This window comes from Anabrus simplex, chromosome 2 (assembly GCF_040414725.1).
Source record: "Anabrus simplex isolate iqAnaSimp1 chromosome 2, ASM4041472v1, whole genome shotgun sequence".
Lineage (NCBI taxonomy): Eukaryota > Metazoa > Arthropoda > Insecta > Orthoptera > Tettigoniidae > Anabrus > Anabrus simplex.
Window position 1 is genome coordinate 668,515,936 of NC_090266.1, and position 16,113 is coordinate 668,532,048.

The 16,113-nt window shown below is 40.4% G+C and overlaps 1 protein-coding gene across 26 annotated transcripts in view; it reads right to left on the reverse strand.

Annotated features, from left to right (window-relative positions):
* The window catches only part of bt (projectin protein bent), a 520,921-nt gene that overhangs the window by 450,380 nt on the left and 54,428 nt on the right, over positions 1-16,113 (reverse strand). For all 26 annotated transcript variants that reach the window (XM_067141199.2, XM_067141225.2, XM_067141218.2 and 23 more), the window contains exons 4-5: positions 12,495-12,657; positions 1,382-1,523 (exon numbers count right to left, since the gene is read on the reverse strand). In XM_067141199.2, the coding sequence (XP_066997300.2) occupies positions 1,382-1,523; positions 12,495-12,657 (305 nt within the window). The remainder of the gene's footprint in view (positions 1-1,381; positions 1,524-12,494; positions 12,658-16,113) is intronic.

Genomic DNA, 16,113 nt, shown 5'->3' on the forward strand with positions numbered 1-16,113 from the left:
GAAGAATGTTCCTAGATGTGTAAACAGGGTCAGGTAAAACTATAGGACTACCCTTCCTTCACTCATTAAGTAGCCACTGTATCATGGAAATGGAGTAAGTAGAGCACCAACATCGCTTCAGTTAAAGCTGTTGGATTTGCATAGTGTAAATCGCAATCTGAGATTCCCGGATTTGACCGCAGTTGAAATTCCTAGTAATTTCATGGAGGCGAATGATTACACAGTGAAGTTATGCTGAGTGCCATTCGATATCCTCGAGAATAATTTAAGGCCCAGCTACTTACACTCATAGCTCGACATGCCAGAGTATTGTACATTGTCATTGTTGCTCGTAGATGAAGGTGGCCTACCAAGGAACTCATAGCTGGAAAATGCTGTCACTCACATACCTAACTCATTGCTGGACTGTCAAGGTGTCGTTATTTCTCTGGTCAGGACAATGTACACTGAATTCTAGTCCGCGAGAGTCAATGCTCTGGTGCATTGCTAGGAACTATTTTGAAACAATATTGAAGAAGTTCATGGTCGTATTATCGGCAATGACTATACCTATTTTTAAGAAAAAATAATTTTATGAAAAATCTGGCTCCTGATTTACAGGGAATAGCTCAAAAATTTAGGTGCGAGCAGGCTACAGTACAATTGACAATAGCTCCGTAACTGATGTCCTAGCTCACGACACAACTCTAATCAGAGGGTTCCAGTGCTTTGTTGAAACACCCATAACCAGAAAATTCAGAATGTTTTGGATGTACTCATATCCAAAATTTCCAGCAGTTTAACTTCTTTATTCAGTCACACTACATTATTTAAATAGCTGAAAGTATGGAGCTCAGATGACGGAACTTGCAGTGTTGAGTTTTGCGTGATATGTTTGGAACTTAGCTCAACATTGTACTCTAGAGAATGTGCAGTATCGTGAACTAGAGACGTATTGTTACAATATGAGGTCATTTCTTTGCGTCTTATCTCTGCGATTTGAGCAAATGAAATGGGTTTACATTATAATTAAATTTACTTCCTTTGTTTCAAGACGTTCTTCTTCCCTATTATTTGTATCTGCTTGAGGTATACTGTAAAAGGCAAGCAATATGGATTAACGTTAAGATTATGAAAGCATATGATAAGATGTGATTTAAGTAACTAATACTCTGGTAATGTATGTGGACTGTTCATGTTTTCTAGGTACCTCGTGTTGCCGAACTGAACCATATTTAATAAGCAGCTGCATACATTTCCAATTACTTTTGTAATTCTCCTGTCACCAGTTACTAAAAGGAGAGGAAACCTGGAAGTGGGTGAACTAGTGGCAAACCATTGCGCGTCTCTTCCTAGAAGCCAGCTTTCCGCGCATTCACGAGGAACAGAGTAACATACTTACTGTCGAAATTAAGACTAATTGTCGCATTGCTCTCCCCCAGTTCGTTCTTTGCTGTCACTTTGTATTTGCCAGCGTCCTCAACAGTGACATTCTTGATTTCTAACGTAGCAAAGTAGGAATGACCGTCTTTGTCAACCGTCAACTGGAAAATAGAAAAATATTATTCATTGGCGTACACTTACTAGAGGACAGAAGAGAAATGCAAATAATGATCAATCCTTAGTCACTAAGTCACTAACTATATTACTGATCTCATGAAATAATTTTTTTTTCAATTTAGAGTATAGTCATGCCTTAAAATAGAGCACGAAAAGAAGCAAAGATTTGACTGATTATAACTTTCGTAAGGAGGATTAAGTTCTTCTTTTAAGCCATTATAATGTACTTTGAGATTAAACATAATTTCGCTGCTGCTGCTGGTTCTTCATTTAAGAACCATGAACACTGCGATCATCAGGTCTGTGATAAGTTGCGGTACTCCGGTGTTTATATTGGTAAATGTTGCTGTAATTCTTAAACTGAAGATTGGAACACCAAGTAAGCAAGATGGAGTGAAATGGAGTATGAAGTAAATGAGGCAAACGCTAGAAACAAGACACTCGTTGAGAATTTTTGGAAAATGTTGGGATTAAGATATAAAAATTCTTCAATTACCCGTAGCTGAAGAAGGATGGAATTCGATCCTGTAGAGGGCAGTTTATTATCATATTGACTCCTGACTGAAATGAATAAATGTTTGGTCCGGTAATATTCATTGTAATGAAAGAATCAGTGAGTAACCTTGTACTGCTCCTTAAAACTTATCAAGAATCTCAAACCCTCCTGATGTAGCGAATAGCAACACTATTGGGCTCGAACTTTGAACATAGAAGGGCATTTTCAGCTTGATCTACATACACAATTCAGGGAACGTGAAATACCCTACTTTCTAAATCATGGAGTATAATTTGTTTGAAACTAAACCTTCATCGTTGACTTATTGCATTCTACGCGACAGACTTTTCTTAAAGAAACACCGTAATATTCATACAAGTGGTCCTAGACTTCTCCTATACTCATTTTTTCTTGAAATGAGCGTGTTCATGATTGGTTCGTAAAGTAGAAAACAGAAATGAATTTGAAGAAGTACCTTACTTTTCCTGTCATTATCACAGGTACCAAAATCGACGACGATATGAATCACGGCATCGATGTTGACTAGCACTAGATGAAATGGCGATCGCTGCGAGTGTTCTTTGCTACAGACGGGTGTCATAAAGCTTAAAGGAAAAGTATGTACGACGGCCATTAGAGCTGCCCTCACGTATGGCTCCGAATGCTGGGCAAACTAGATGAAGAGTGGCGTGCACTGAACCCCAGCTACCCCAGCGCTGCTGGGGCAAAGAATTTTGCATTTCCATTTTCGTATTATTCCTTAGAACGTTTCTTTATCAAGTTAAAAATAAAACTGCAAACAGCTAAGTCAAGACAAGTACAGCTGCTTCAATAACCCGTTCGCTCTATCGCAGTTTCTTTGCCGGCCCGAAACAAGTCCAGGTCTTTCCAGCGAGCTGGGTTCCTTTGCCGGCGCGAAAGTCGCTTGGTTGACGTATGCACTTTAAGCCTCCTTGTCTCGGGGAGGCGGGGTGATAGTTGTTGGCCTCGCTCGAGATTCACAGCGTCTTAAGGCTGGGAAGCAGCTAGCTTGGCTACATGATAATTCTAATAGCTAACACTCGAAGTTTTTAGCGTCACACACCAGAAGCTACAAGAAAAAATAGTATAGCCACTTGCATCTAGTTTTGCTAATAAAAATAGCTATTTTATGAAATCAATTGTAATAAAAGTATTTATTTTATTTTTGGATTTCGGTATGTATGAAGTTTTTCGGAACGATTCATTGATGGCACATGTAGAAGAAGTTTTTAGATACACACGAAAAAATAATTTGCTTGCCCAGCATGAACACAGAGCCAAGCGCGAAGTAAAAAGTATATGTATTTGGTTGCTCTCTACGAGTGGGGTTTCATGTAACGGTGGTATATTGTGAATTTTTGTAGCGTTCCTCTTGGATTATAGGTGAAGTTTTCGCAAGTTCTGGGGTTTTCTTTCGTGAATATAATAGTGGCATACGTCGTGGGGAGCGTATTCTTTCGTTTGTCGTTCTGTACCTACACACAGTAAGCGAGTCAAACTGTAAAACTCCGGTGACGGTAAAATACCTGCGATATTTTGCTCATTTAGTTCAGGTTAGGCTTATTTTAAGAATAAAAACTTAGTCCCAGTATATTTATGTGCAAACCATAAATGTACTATCCGGAAGCGAGACTGCGTGAAACTGTAAGTAAATTGTTTGAAATTTCCTGTAGCTTAAGTTATGGTGGTGCCTCCATTGCCATGAATACCAATTTAGAAATATATACGAGTATGTGATTGAAAATATTCTTATTCAAGAGTTATAATTTCATACGTTTTTCAGTAGCTAAATTGTCTTATTCATTGGCTGATCTGTTAGCTTGTTATATTTGCACTTAGTTATCGAGAGAGTTTATAAAATTGTATATAATAATTTCGTGGGGCTATTTCTAGCTGAGTTCAGCCCTTGTAAGGCAGACCCTCCGATGAGGGTGGGCGACATCTGCCATGTGTAGGTAACTGCGTGTTATTGTGGTGGAGGATAGTATGTCGTGTCCTCATCCCGAGGTGGTGCAGTTCTTTTCAGGCACACCCCCATTGGAGGTGAGCTGCGTGTACCATTTCAACCACATACCAGCCCTCCTGCCATTCTTAAATTTCTGGCAGTAACGGGAATCGAACCCGGTCCTCCGAGGACGGCAGCGAACAACACTAACCGTTACGCTACGGAGGCGGACAGTATGTGTGGTGTGTGAGTTGTAGGGATGTTGGGGACAGCATAAATACCCAGCCCCGAGGCCATTGGAAGCAACCAATGAAGGTTAAAATCCTCGACCCGGCCGGGAATCGAACCCGGGACCCTCTGAACCGAAGGCCAGTACGCTGACCATTCAGCCAACGAGTCGGACTATAAAATAGTAATGTTGGCTTTAGTGATGGGGCTGCGATTGCTTTTTTTTCAGCTGGGGTAACGAATGTTTTCACCACACGCCACAAGGATAAAAATGCTGCGGTGTTCTGCGGGCGTTACTTTGGTAGACCGAGAGCGCAGTGAGCACGTGCGAGGATCCTTCGGTATCACCGATCTTGGAGAGAAAGTGGATGAAACGGCGTGCAGGAAGCTCTTGCATCGCAGACCTAGAGAGAACTGAGTTCACGTGACGGCGAACAGCGTAGACGGGCCTTGAGAAAGAAAGGTATCCTATTGGTAGAGCCCTGCACGGTAGGGTTGGGCAGACCGGAACATTCTGTTGTTCCGCAACATTAGGAGCTTGAGGCGGAGTGTTTCGGTACAGAGTGCCGGGACAAGGGACACAGGACTGTAACTGCGTCGTAGAGAGAACTTCGAGAGGCAACATGACATGCTCCGCGTCAGCTGGAATGTGCCTGTACCGAACGTGCTGTGTCAAGGCCGCACTAGATAGATTAGTTGGCCTTGGCTGTGTCTGACTGTCGATACCGGCTGTGTTCCAAAGCGACGAACTATATTTTTCTTGGGCTTAAAAGTTTCCTTAAAGTCCAAATTGATTTTTAACATCAATCCCCGAGAAAGTGTTGAGGGAAATTTTCGAGATATTAAAGAAAGTAAATGGAAGTTGAGAGGGAAAGAATTCGAAGTGCAGAGAGCATAACAGCACGAAAGTACAACAATGTATTCATCCAGTTATATTTTTAATTCCAAAGCGATGACCTATACTTTTCTTAGGCTTAAAAGTTTCCTTAAAGTCCAAATTAATTTTTAACGTCAATCCCCGAGAAAGTGTTGAGGGAAATTTTCGAAATATTAAAGAAGGTAAATGGAAGTTGAGAGGGAAGGAATTCGAAGTGCAAAGAACATAACAGCACGAAAGTAAATAAACCGTACGAAAGACAGTAAACTTTGCATAATGTCGCATCGGAGTCTTGTTCAGGACTCGGTTATGTTCCGCTGTTCCAGAACACCGGATCAGAAGAGCCGACGCTGAGTGATCGCAGCATTTCTATCCTTGTGGCGTGCTTCTGCTGGATTGCCGAACATTCGAAGCCATACGTGAGACCAGGTATAATGGCTGTCGTGTATACTTTTCCTTTAAGCTTGATGGCATCGATCTGTCATACAAGACACTCATCAGCGATCGTCATAAATTAATATTCAAACTACGGTACTTATAGAAAGCATTTCGTCTTATGTAAGAGTTTATCATAACTGGGAACAGAATTGCTGTACAATTTATCCCAATTTTGTTTTGGTTTGAGAGGTTGGTGATCTCTTTAGTAGGCCCCGTTCAGGAAAATGAGAATAAGATTAGTTTATCACTTTAATTTTATGGTACATAAGTGTTTTTGTTTCCCACAAGAATTGGAAACTTCCCTTCCTCGCGGTTGTCTTGATAGAATGATTTCACTATAGTCATTGTATTCAACACACATAGAGAATGTACATTTATGACAGTCCTAATTTGATGGAGCATCCTGCTTTGCCATACAATAGTTGTTCACGTTCTACTTCCAATCACATTGTTCCAGATAGTGATTCGGTCAGCTCATCTGCACCGAGCGTTGTTGCTGACAAGGTTAAAGAGATGTTAGAGCATTGTTCAGATTAGTGAACATAACAGAACCCAATAATCTGTGTTCATATTCTACCGAGTGAGTTGGCCAGAAGGTTAGGGTGGCATAGCTGCAAGCTTGCTTTCGGGAGATGGTGGGTTTGAATCCTACCGCCGGTAGACCTGAAGATTGTTTACAGTGGTTCCCCAATTTTCACACCAGGCTGTACCTTAATTAAGGTCAAGGATTCTTCCTTCCTTCCTTCCCTTTCCTATCCTTATGTGCCCGTAAACCTTGGACGTGTTAGTGCGATGTTAAGCCTGGAGCAAACATTGTTCATATTCTGGAGATACATCAGGTGGTTGTGTGTATCATCTCACATATTAAACCATTCCATTAACTGTGTCCGTCTGTTCTCACTTCCTAAACTGGAATAGAAAAGGGCCAGGTCATTAGAAGGACAGCTTAGGACGTGCAGGCCTGACGAGTGTATGAATGTGTGACGTAATTTGTGTCCTTTAAAGATAATATTCAAACTACGTTTCTTAAAGAAAGAATGTCGCGTTATATAAGAGTTTATGATAGCTGGGAACAAAACTGCTGTATAACTTATCCCAAGTTTGTTTGGTTTGAGCGGTCGATGACCTCGTTGTTAGGCCCCGTAAAACAGCAATTTCCGTGAAAATTAGGTTTGGTTACAAACGAACAATTACAGTCTACGTAGAAGTTACTGCAATTACGTGGAACAAAAAAAGGAATTCTCAAGTGATCTAAATAAGCAGATTCTAACACCAAACGCTATTTTCAGAAGGGGCGTGAGACTGGTGCTTCGTTTGAAAAATAAGTGAATATCAACCCGTGTAGAGAGCCTGAGATACTAACGATGGACACTTCCTGTCGATACGAGCATTGTGTTAACTACTTGCCATGCTTCATTCTTTGTTAGTTTTACTTTTTCTCGAGTTATGCATAGAAGTTTACCTCCTTTATTAGACATGGATAAAAGTTACTTTCAGTAACTCTTAATATTTAGTTTAAAAGGATCTTCTAATTGCTTCCCTACTAATGTTCTGTGTCATCCGTTTTCTATCTCAAGTAATTTCAAAACGACGTAAATGTGATTTATAAATAAGATATTGGACACATGAGTGACTGTGAATTGTTACAGTCTGGTTAAAATAATATTAGTGATTGGTGCAAAACGTGGCATTTAACCGTAAATATTTCAAAGTGAAATGCAATATCCTTCACGAGAAAATCCCAAATTATTGTATTCAAGTGTTATAAAATGGGTCAAGAAGTGAAGCATTTTACCAAAAGTAATGATCTCGGTGTTCTTTTTAGTAATCGAAATGTTTTATCTTTTAATGAGCATGTGTTAAATATCGTCAATAAGGCATTTAAAAAGTTAGGCTTCCTCAAAAGGAACTGCAAGGATTTTAAAGCTGTTGCCTCACTGAAAACTCTGTATTTCTCACTAATACGGTGTATTCAAGAGTACTGCTCTGAAGTGTGGATCCCTTCATGGGAATACTTAGAGCAAGTAGAGATCATATTCCCAAAATAGGTCAGTACATAATCTCATTGATAAATTATGATCTATTTTGTCTACAGATGTATATTGAATCACTTTGAACTAGGCTTAGGTATGTTAATGAACGTTTCACACACAAATGTGTAGGTAATTTCCTTGACCGTCCTAATTTACTCCAGTTACTACAAGTTCATGTTCCTTCCCGCAACACCCGACAGGCTGTCACCTTTCACTAACCCAGGTGTAGAAGTGAATCACAAAGGAACTCTTGGTTTGTGCATGCCCTAAGACCCCTGAATGAAATCAGTGGGATAATGGATGTATTCCACTCGTAAGCTAGTGAAATTCGTAGACATCTTACGGGCGCCTCATAAAGAGAGTTCCTTGTATCCTGTTCTATGTATTTGGCAACTGGAAGTTATATTTCCTTCTTTAATATATCGGTCATTTCAAATGTATAAACGCTTTTCTGTTTTCATTTTCTCTTTGGGGCCGATGGCCTCGATGTTAGACCCCTTTAAACAACAAGCATCATTTTCTCTTCTTCCGTATATGTTTTGTAAATATTGTATATTTTTTATTCTTCTTCTGCTTCTTATTAGTTGCTATTGTTAGTATTGTTATTATTTGAATTTATTATCATCATCATCATCTTCCTTCCAAGTATTGGGCCATATGACCCGTTACGGTCTTGCATTTTACTTTTTGCAAGACTTGAAAGCAATCAAATGTCCTTCCGACGGGTTGCTAGCCTGAAGGAAGTTTGAATTTATTATATCAACTATAATTGAAGAAGTAATGACACTATTGACGATGAATAAAGAAATAAAAGTCAAAACAAAAAAAAATCAAATAACTTCACAATGACGCATTAGTACATCTCAGTATATTCACGCATCTAGTTTTCACATTAACATTGCTTCTCTCTGCACTAAGGTTCGTGTTCTTCATCCTCAAGGTGTAAGTTCCACTGTTAAACCCGAAATATGGAAACAATATTGAATGAGTTATATGATATTACAGCACTGCATACATCGTAAAATATACAGTTTGAACAAAATTTTAGCCTGTAAGCTGTTTGTGTGGTCGCCCCCTATAGCAACACATTACTGCAGTTCCGAACTTCGCGCCTTAACTGTAATGTCCAAACTTTCGAAATTAGCGCTAGTCAAGGACCGGTATTAAATGCGTATCCAGAAGAACTATCACCCGTTCCTTTTACAGATTGGTAGCATACGTATAGACCTATATAAATATCGTACAAGTCACGAACATAATTAAAAACGTTAAATCCATGACTTTTTTGGAAAGGAATACACATTTGGTTTGTTTATTTATCCCTTAGTCTCCTTTCTTAATACGGAGTCGGGGATGAGGTGAGATGAATTCATATGGCATATTTTACGGCCGAATGCCCTTCCTCATGCCAACCTCCGTTGAGGAGCTAATGAAGATGAAATGAATAATGGTGAATGAAATTGGGTAGACCGAGCTCGATAGCTGCAGTCGCTTAAGTGCGGCCTGTATCCAGTATTCGGGAGATAGTAGGTTCGAACCCCACTGTCGGCAACCCTGAAAATTGTTTTCCGTGGTTTCCCATTTTCACACCAGGCAAATGCTGGGGCTGTACCTTAATTAAGGCCACGGCCGCTTCCTTCCCACTCCTAGCCCTTTCCTGTCCCATCGTCGCCATAAGACCTATCTGTGTCGGTGCGACGTAAAGCAACTAGCAAAAAAAAAAAAAATGGGTAGGATGTTGCAGGAATCTGCTGTGATCTATGAACAGGAAGTGTTCCGGCATTTGCCTGTAAGTGAAAATGGGAAAGGACAGACAAACCATTCTCAATACCTATTCATACTCTTCTATTTTCACTAAAGTTTGCCATCATATTATCCTTAGCTGACTTATTTTGCTACATTCCAGTTTCTTCAATCTCTCCTTACATCCACGACCATTCCTAACTCTGTTTCTCTGTAACCTACACCTATTTCATAATCTCTTCATTTTACTGCTGTAATATAGTAGGTTACTACTCCTTACCACCTTTATTGGTACATATCTGTTTTGCACTCCTTCACAAGAGCTTTAAATCCATCCTATGAGCTGTTTACGTTATTATTTACCATTTTACACCGATTATAATTACTGTTCAAAAACTCCTTCATGCCTCTCTTGTCAACCATGTTGTACTACTTAGTAGTCTTACTTTAAAACCTTCCTTTTGATCACATTTATTTTTAACTACGACTGAAACAACTTCATGACCACTTGTACCATTTATCACTTCAGTTTCTCTAAATACTTCATCTGGTTTTATCAGCACCACATCTACAATATTATTCCCTTTGGTTGGTTCCATTACCTTCTAATTCAGCTGACCTTCACAGATTAACTTCGGCCATGATTTCTGTCATTGGCATTACCTTCCCAAGTAACATTCAGTAATTATCTACCCCTTAGTTCCGTTTCTTTTTACGGGTTGGGGATGAGGTGATATGAATTTATATGACATATCTTTACGGCCGGATTCCCTTCCTTACGCCAGCCTCCGTTAAGGTTGCAGCGTTCCCCACTTGGTTGATTATCGTATCAAATAACGCTGCATCAGCGTACCCGCCACCCCTTCCAGATCTATGAAACTGAAAACGTCAAGCTACCTAATATCATTAAGAACTGAGCCATAAACCAGAATTTCTTGTTATTATCGTTCTTAACTTTCTAACTTACAAATGATTCTTTCACCAAAATTATCACTCCCCTCACAATGAATCTATCCTGTCTCTGCGATAAACACTCCAGTTTCTGCAGAGAATTTCCGCATCCATAATATCACTTCTTAGCCATGATTCCGAAGCATGCACAATATCTGGTAAATTTTTATCTATTAAATTACTTAATTCTATTCCCTCTCGTACAATACTTCCACGGTTGAACACCAAGAACGTCAAGCCATTCTTATGTCACTTCCAGCTCCCTGAACTCTAAATCACCGCTCTCTACTTCACTCCGTTTCCCTGAAAGTGGCTCCCTACAACCCTTCTAAACAAACCCCCAAAATAATGTGTCTACGTCCCAGTGGTTCAAGTAAACGCCATCTAAGCGCAGATCCCTATCACTTACCCACCCATTAGCATCTATAAATCACACTCCCAGCTTGCCATTAAATTGCCGATAACACTCTATCCCTCCTACACAACATCCCACTGAGAACAATTTCCGTTCCCTTAAACTTCTCCCGCTCTTTCGTTATCAGATCTCACACATCCCCAACTATCTTGTTACCCATTCCTGTTTGCCTTACAATGTTGGTGCCAACGTGAAAAACTACCACCTACTCCTTACCCTCCTTCTTCCCGTCTACTTTACTCAACATTTGCCTCAACCAAAATCCTGTATAACATTCTACCCTGGTTCTCTTTTCTCCAGACACCTTCCCCACATGCCTAACAATGGAGCCCCCCATGACCAAAACGTCAACCTCTCCCACAACCCCCTTTCCATCTGGTCTCCCGCATCTTCCCTTACGACTGTAGCACTTATTTCCTCCTCCCTTTTCTCCCTCTATGACCCTGTTCTACCTCCGTCTTCCTATCCTGTGCTCTACGTTTCCCTTTCCTGTCCTTCCCTTTCCTCTTACCTCCCTCCTCTGTAACAGTTCCCTGTTCCTAATCTTCCCTCTGCCCTTTTAGCTGCAGTAACTCATTCCGATTCTTCATCGATATCTCTCCTGAACTTTCCCCCTTGTCCCTCAATTTCCTTCCCTTTAAATCATTAGCTCACCTGCGTTCCAAAAGTTTTCCCCTTCCTTCCCCTCCCTCTTTTATACCTACTGTACCCTGAACATTGTTTGTGGGAGACCTGTCTGCACTCTGGCCCTCCGTTAGGATTCTATCTCCCTCAAACTTTCGAATTCTTTCCTCATACTCCCAAATGTCCGCTGACATCCATACTGCCTACGCCTACATTCCTTCACTGAAATTTGAAATATTATAACAAAGGTCAACAAAAAATAATGTAATATATGTACAAAAGGAATAATCCGAGTAAAGAAATACTGTATACTACACAAACATTAAACGACAATAAACATAGCAAGATAATTACTAATAATATAACTAACCTACAACACTACTTAAGCGTTTCTTAATTATACAATAATATAAATAACAGTGTAACTGTAACTATATAAATGTAGCTAAAACTAAATACGTAGACAGATTGTTATTAATATTACGCTCTAACAGAAATGTAAAACTGCCCTTGGGAACTTATAATATAATTACACTACAATGCAACTTAACACTATGAAGGTAAGCAATTACTACCATTGCACTTCACTTCGCTCCAGTGCAAAAGCTGGTATAGGTTAGTACATGCAGGATAGGTTAAGTGAAATACACTCAATTACTCGATATTTGACTTACTTCTGCAAAATATGTTACTGAAGTTTACAGGTTATTACCACTTGGTCTGGAGGGGATATTCCGTTGTAATTTTAGAGTCGGGAATTCCTTTCGTATCATTTAATTTGCAATCAGTTCAATTATGTCTGTTATTCCTCATGTCCAAAATAATGTAAGGTTTTCTCATTGATAGCATCATGCACGATTCCCAACAACACTCAAAAATACACTGCACAGTGGACCAAACATGTGACGCAAGCCTGGGCTACAGGTACTCGAATGAAATGTACACAATAATTTCAATACAGCTTTGCAATTTCTGTAACTTGTAAAAATTCTTACACGTTTTGTGTTGTTTTGGACTGTAAGTATTACTTCCTACACCCAATGGGAGTCGAATATGACCAGTGTCTAAAATACGAGGGATTTTTTTTTATTTTAACCGATTTCAAGGTATAAAATACTTAAGATTTCAAGTTAGTCATGGAGAGGTACTAAATATGGTTGGATAGGACAAGTTAAGAAACTCACCCGGTGCCTAGAAGAGTCTTGTACTGGTACGCCATTGTGTGACCACGCCACCGAAGGTCGTGGATCTGCTTGAATTCGGCACTCGAACAAAAGTCTCTTGCCGTCTTCTTCCTGGCGAATGGCAGGCTTCTTCGAGAATGTAGGAGCGATGCCGTCGATTTGTCTGTAATTAACATTAAACATCATCATTTAGTAAATGAAGAAATTGTACTAAATTAGCAGGGAACCTTTTAAGTATGAATAGCTATTTTCAATAATATGCTTACTTTGGGGAGAGCCCAGAAAATGTCTACTTATATATTTGAATTTTCGCCGTTCGTTTATGCATTTATTAGTGGCAAGTTAAGAACAAACATAATTATATTAAATGTGATAAATAAAACGCAAACTACGTATAATATTAGGCCTATTATCATTCTGAAGATCTAAATCGTTGAGCTGCAAATTTTGAGCCATGATACAAAGTGGGCCTACAGTTAAAACCCGATTTCTGAAGATATTAATGGATTCATTTAAAATTAATGTAAATTAGCATACTGTAAATGTAAAAACGCTGCAAACTTCCAACTTTATTTAAGTACTGATGAGATTAATGTGAAACTCCAACTTGATGTTGTCAGGAATGTGACTGGAGTTCACTGTACGTAAGCCAGTTACCAAGATCCTGATCTGTATTTTGACTTAGGATTCCTCAAGTTTGAGAACACCGGGTCAATTGAGTCAGGTGATAAACAGCAGAAGTAGAGTCTCAGACCGCAATTTCTCAGCACAGGATAAAAGTTTGTACCTGTCAAATTCCAAAACTTACCTGCATAACTACATAAGAAATGAGTTTAATGTCTAATAATATTCGAAATCATTAGTTATCATGCGAATTTTTAAGTCTATAAGTTTATAAAATAAAGCGGGTGCTTAAAATCTGCGAAGAGGGCGCCATGGCGAGCGCGGACACAGAGTTACTGACCTCTGCTCTGGGCTATCCTGGACGATTAACTCAGGTTCCATCGTACCCACACGCCCATACGTTGAGCATATGTTTCACGAGTGCTTACGACGTCATGGTGATTACGAATGATCTTTTTGTTCTAAGGAATAATACGTTTAGCTCTATGTGTCTCGACCCGTCCATACATCACAGAACGACACAATGTAGCGACAAACAACCTTTCTATAGACCGAAGAGCGCCTCTGGAGTGGTGAGTTTAATTTAGATACGCAACCTCTTTGTATAGACCGTAGTACTGCACGTACTCGATCATGGAATAACGTGTTGCCTTTCATTACACCGAAGCTTCTTTCCCAGTTGAACTGATTTTTATTAATGGATTGTCCATGAATTGAATACAGGTTCGAAGGACTGGAGCCTGGTGTACTTAGCTGCTGTAAACATACACAATGCTTAGATGAAGAGTTAATATTCCACTCTTACCTATTATAGAGATATTTTTTCGTGGATTTCTCGCTTCTAATTACGATAAATACCGAGATGATACCTAACATATGGACAGCATCTTTCCTACTACCACCCAATGAGTTGGCCAATTAGCTGCGAGCATCTCTCTAGGTCATGGTAGGCCTGAATCCTACATTCCGTAGTCCTGATGATGGTTTTCCGTGGTTTCCTATTTTCACACTGGTCAATGCTGGGGCTACTTCTTAACTAAGGTCGAGGCCGCTACCTTCCCAGACTTCCGTCACAGAAACCTCCTATCTGTTGGTGAGGCGGAAAATAAATTTCCCACTCCATGCCAGATGTTATAAACACAGGAGTACAGACTCCTCAGGAGCGTACTTCACAGAGTGGCTCAGGTGCTTTCTTAGTGTAAGATCCCGGTGCAGATACACGAGGCTCGTGTCGGTATCGTTGGCATGTAAAGTAACTAACGTCTAGTCACTCAACACACTCTTAAAGTTGTGTCAATATCCAGAATGGAACTCATAGAAATCTAGAGCGACGACATTCTAGACCAGGCCCTCTCAAACGCCCAAAATCTCACGCGTGCAGATAGAGGCGCAAGAGCTCCGTGCACTGTGCATCGCTGCCGCTCGGCATGGCTCGGATCAACGCTTCGTCTCTGGGCTACTCGGCTAAGCTCGGCTCAACTCGCCTATACTCGGCTCAAGTCAGCCAGGATTTGAAGCGCTATGGCGCAAGTGGGGCAGAGGGAGACAGGCGGAGCGAGCGAGACAGGCGTGAGGAAAGAGAGAGTAAGCGCTATTGCTCCAAATCGAGGAGTGGGGGGTCTGCACTCTGGTCAACCAAGCCAAGTCGTCTCTTGCACCGTGCACAGTGCACGCACCACGCGCATGCACCCTGAGAGGCCCTGTTCTAGACTATGATGGAACCCGAAATGCTCTGATTTTCTCAAAAGGCATGATACCATCTTTCCAGAGTAGGTCACATCTAGAATCCTGCATGAAGGAGTATGAAGCCCAAAAGTTGAAATCAAGTAGTCTGATGCCCGATTATATCGGCAAACCACCGAAAGTTTTCGTGGAGCAGTGTTGTATACTACAAATGAGAATGAAAAAATTGGGCGTGTTTATTTTATGTTCGGCCCTTCCTGTCTCTGTCAAATCTGTCCCTTCCGCTGATTCCTTTGTTTGTAGTAAAATCGTACCACCACCACCACTTCTACCACAATCATCATCACCACCGCCACCCCGAACAACAACAACAGGATGGTTATACGGTCTGGTATATTTTTCCATTTTTTTTGCTAGTGGCTATACGTCGCACCGACACAGAAATGTCTTATGGCGACGATGGGACAGGAAAGGCCAAGGAATGGGAAGGAAACGGCCGTGGCCTTAATTAAGATACAGCCCCAGCATTTGCCTGGTGTGAAAATGGGAAACCACGGAAAACCATCTTCAGGGCTGCCGACAGTGGGATTTGAACCCACTATCTCCCGGATGCAAACTCACAGTAGCGCGCCTCTAACCGCACGGCCAACTCGCCCAGTATTTTTCCATTTAATTGCCATTATGAGTGAGAAAGTAAATTTCTTTCAGTTATCGTACACTAGTCATTAACTAACACCATTTTTTAGGCACAAGGAAAACACAGAGATAATTCAATTATTTATGAATCATTTAGAAGAATAACGGATCCCCCAGTTATAGTATCAATCTTACAGTTACGAGTTACGAATCACAAATGCCTGTGTACACAATCTTTATCGTCGCTTGAGAACCAATAGCAGGTAAGGAGAAAATGGAAATTTTCCACCAGAAGGAGAAAAGGAAACATACTAAAACTGTAAAAATGGTCCATATGTTTCAGGAATTCGTCTCTTATAAGGAAATAGCTAAATTAACTTGTATGCAAGAGAAGAAAAATATAATTTCTATAGGTATTTGTCCGTGTTGGTTATGCAATATTGAATCATTTGGCTGTATTCTGCCAGCTACACGGTACTGTACCTCACACGGCGATATACTCAGGGGAAAAACTAGTCCAGTATGAAATGTTTGCAGCGATGGAAATTAATGTAAACAAACGCAGCGTCGTAGTTACAAGAGCGAATTTTCTTCCTCGTTCAGTGATGGACAAGTTATTTCTCAACTAGCATGGCCTTCGCAGGTCAACAGGGCTGGAATTGTTGATATGTTGATG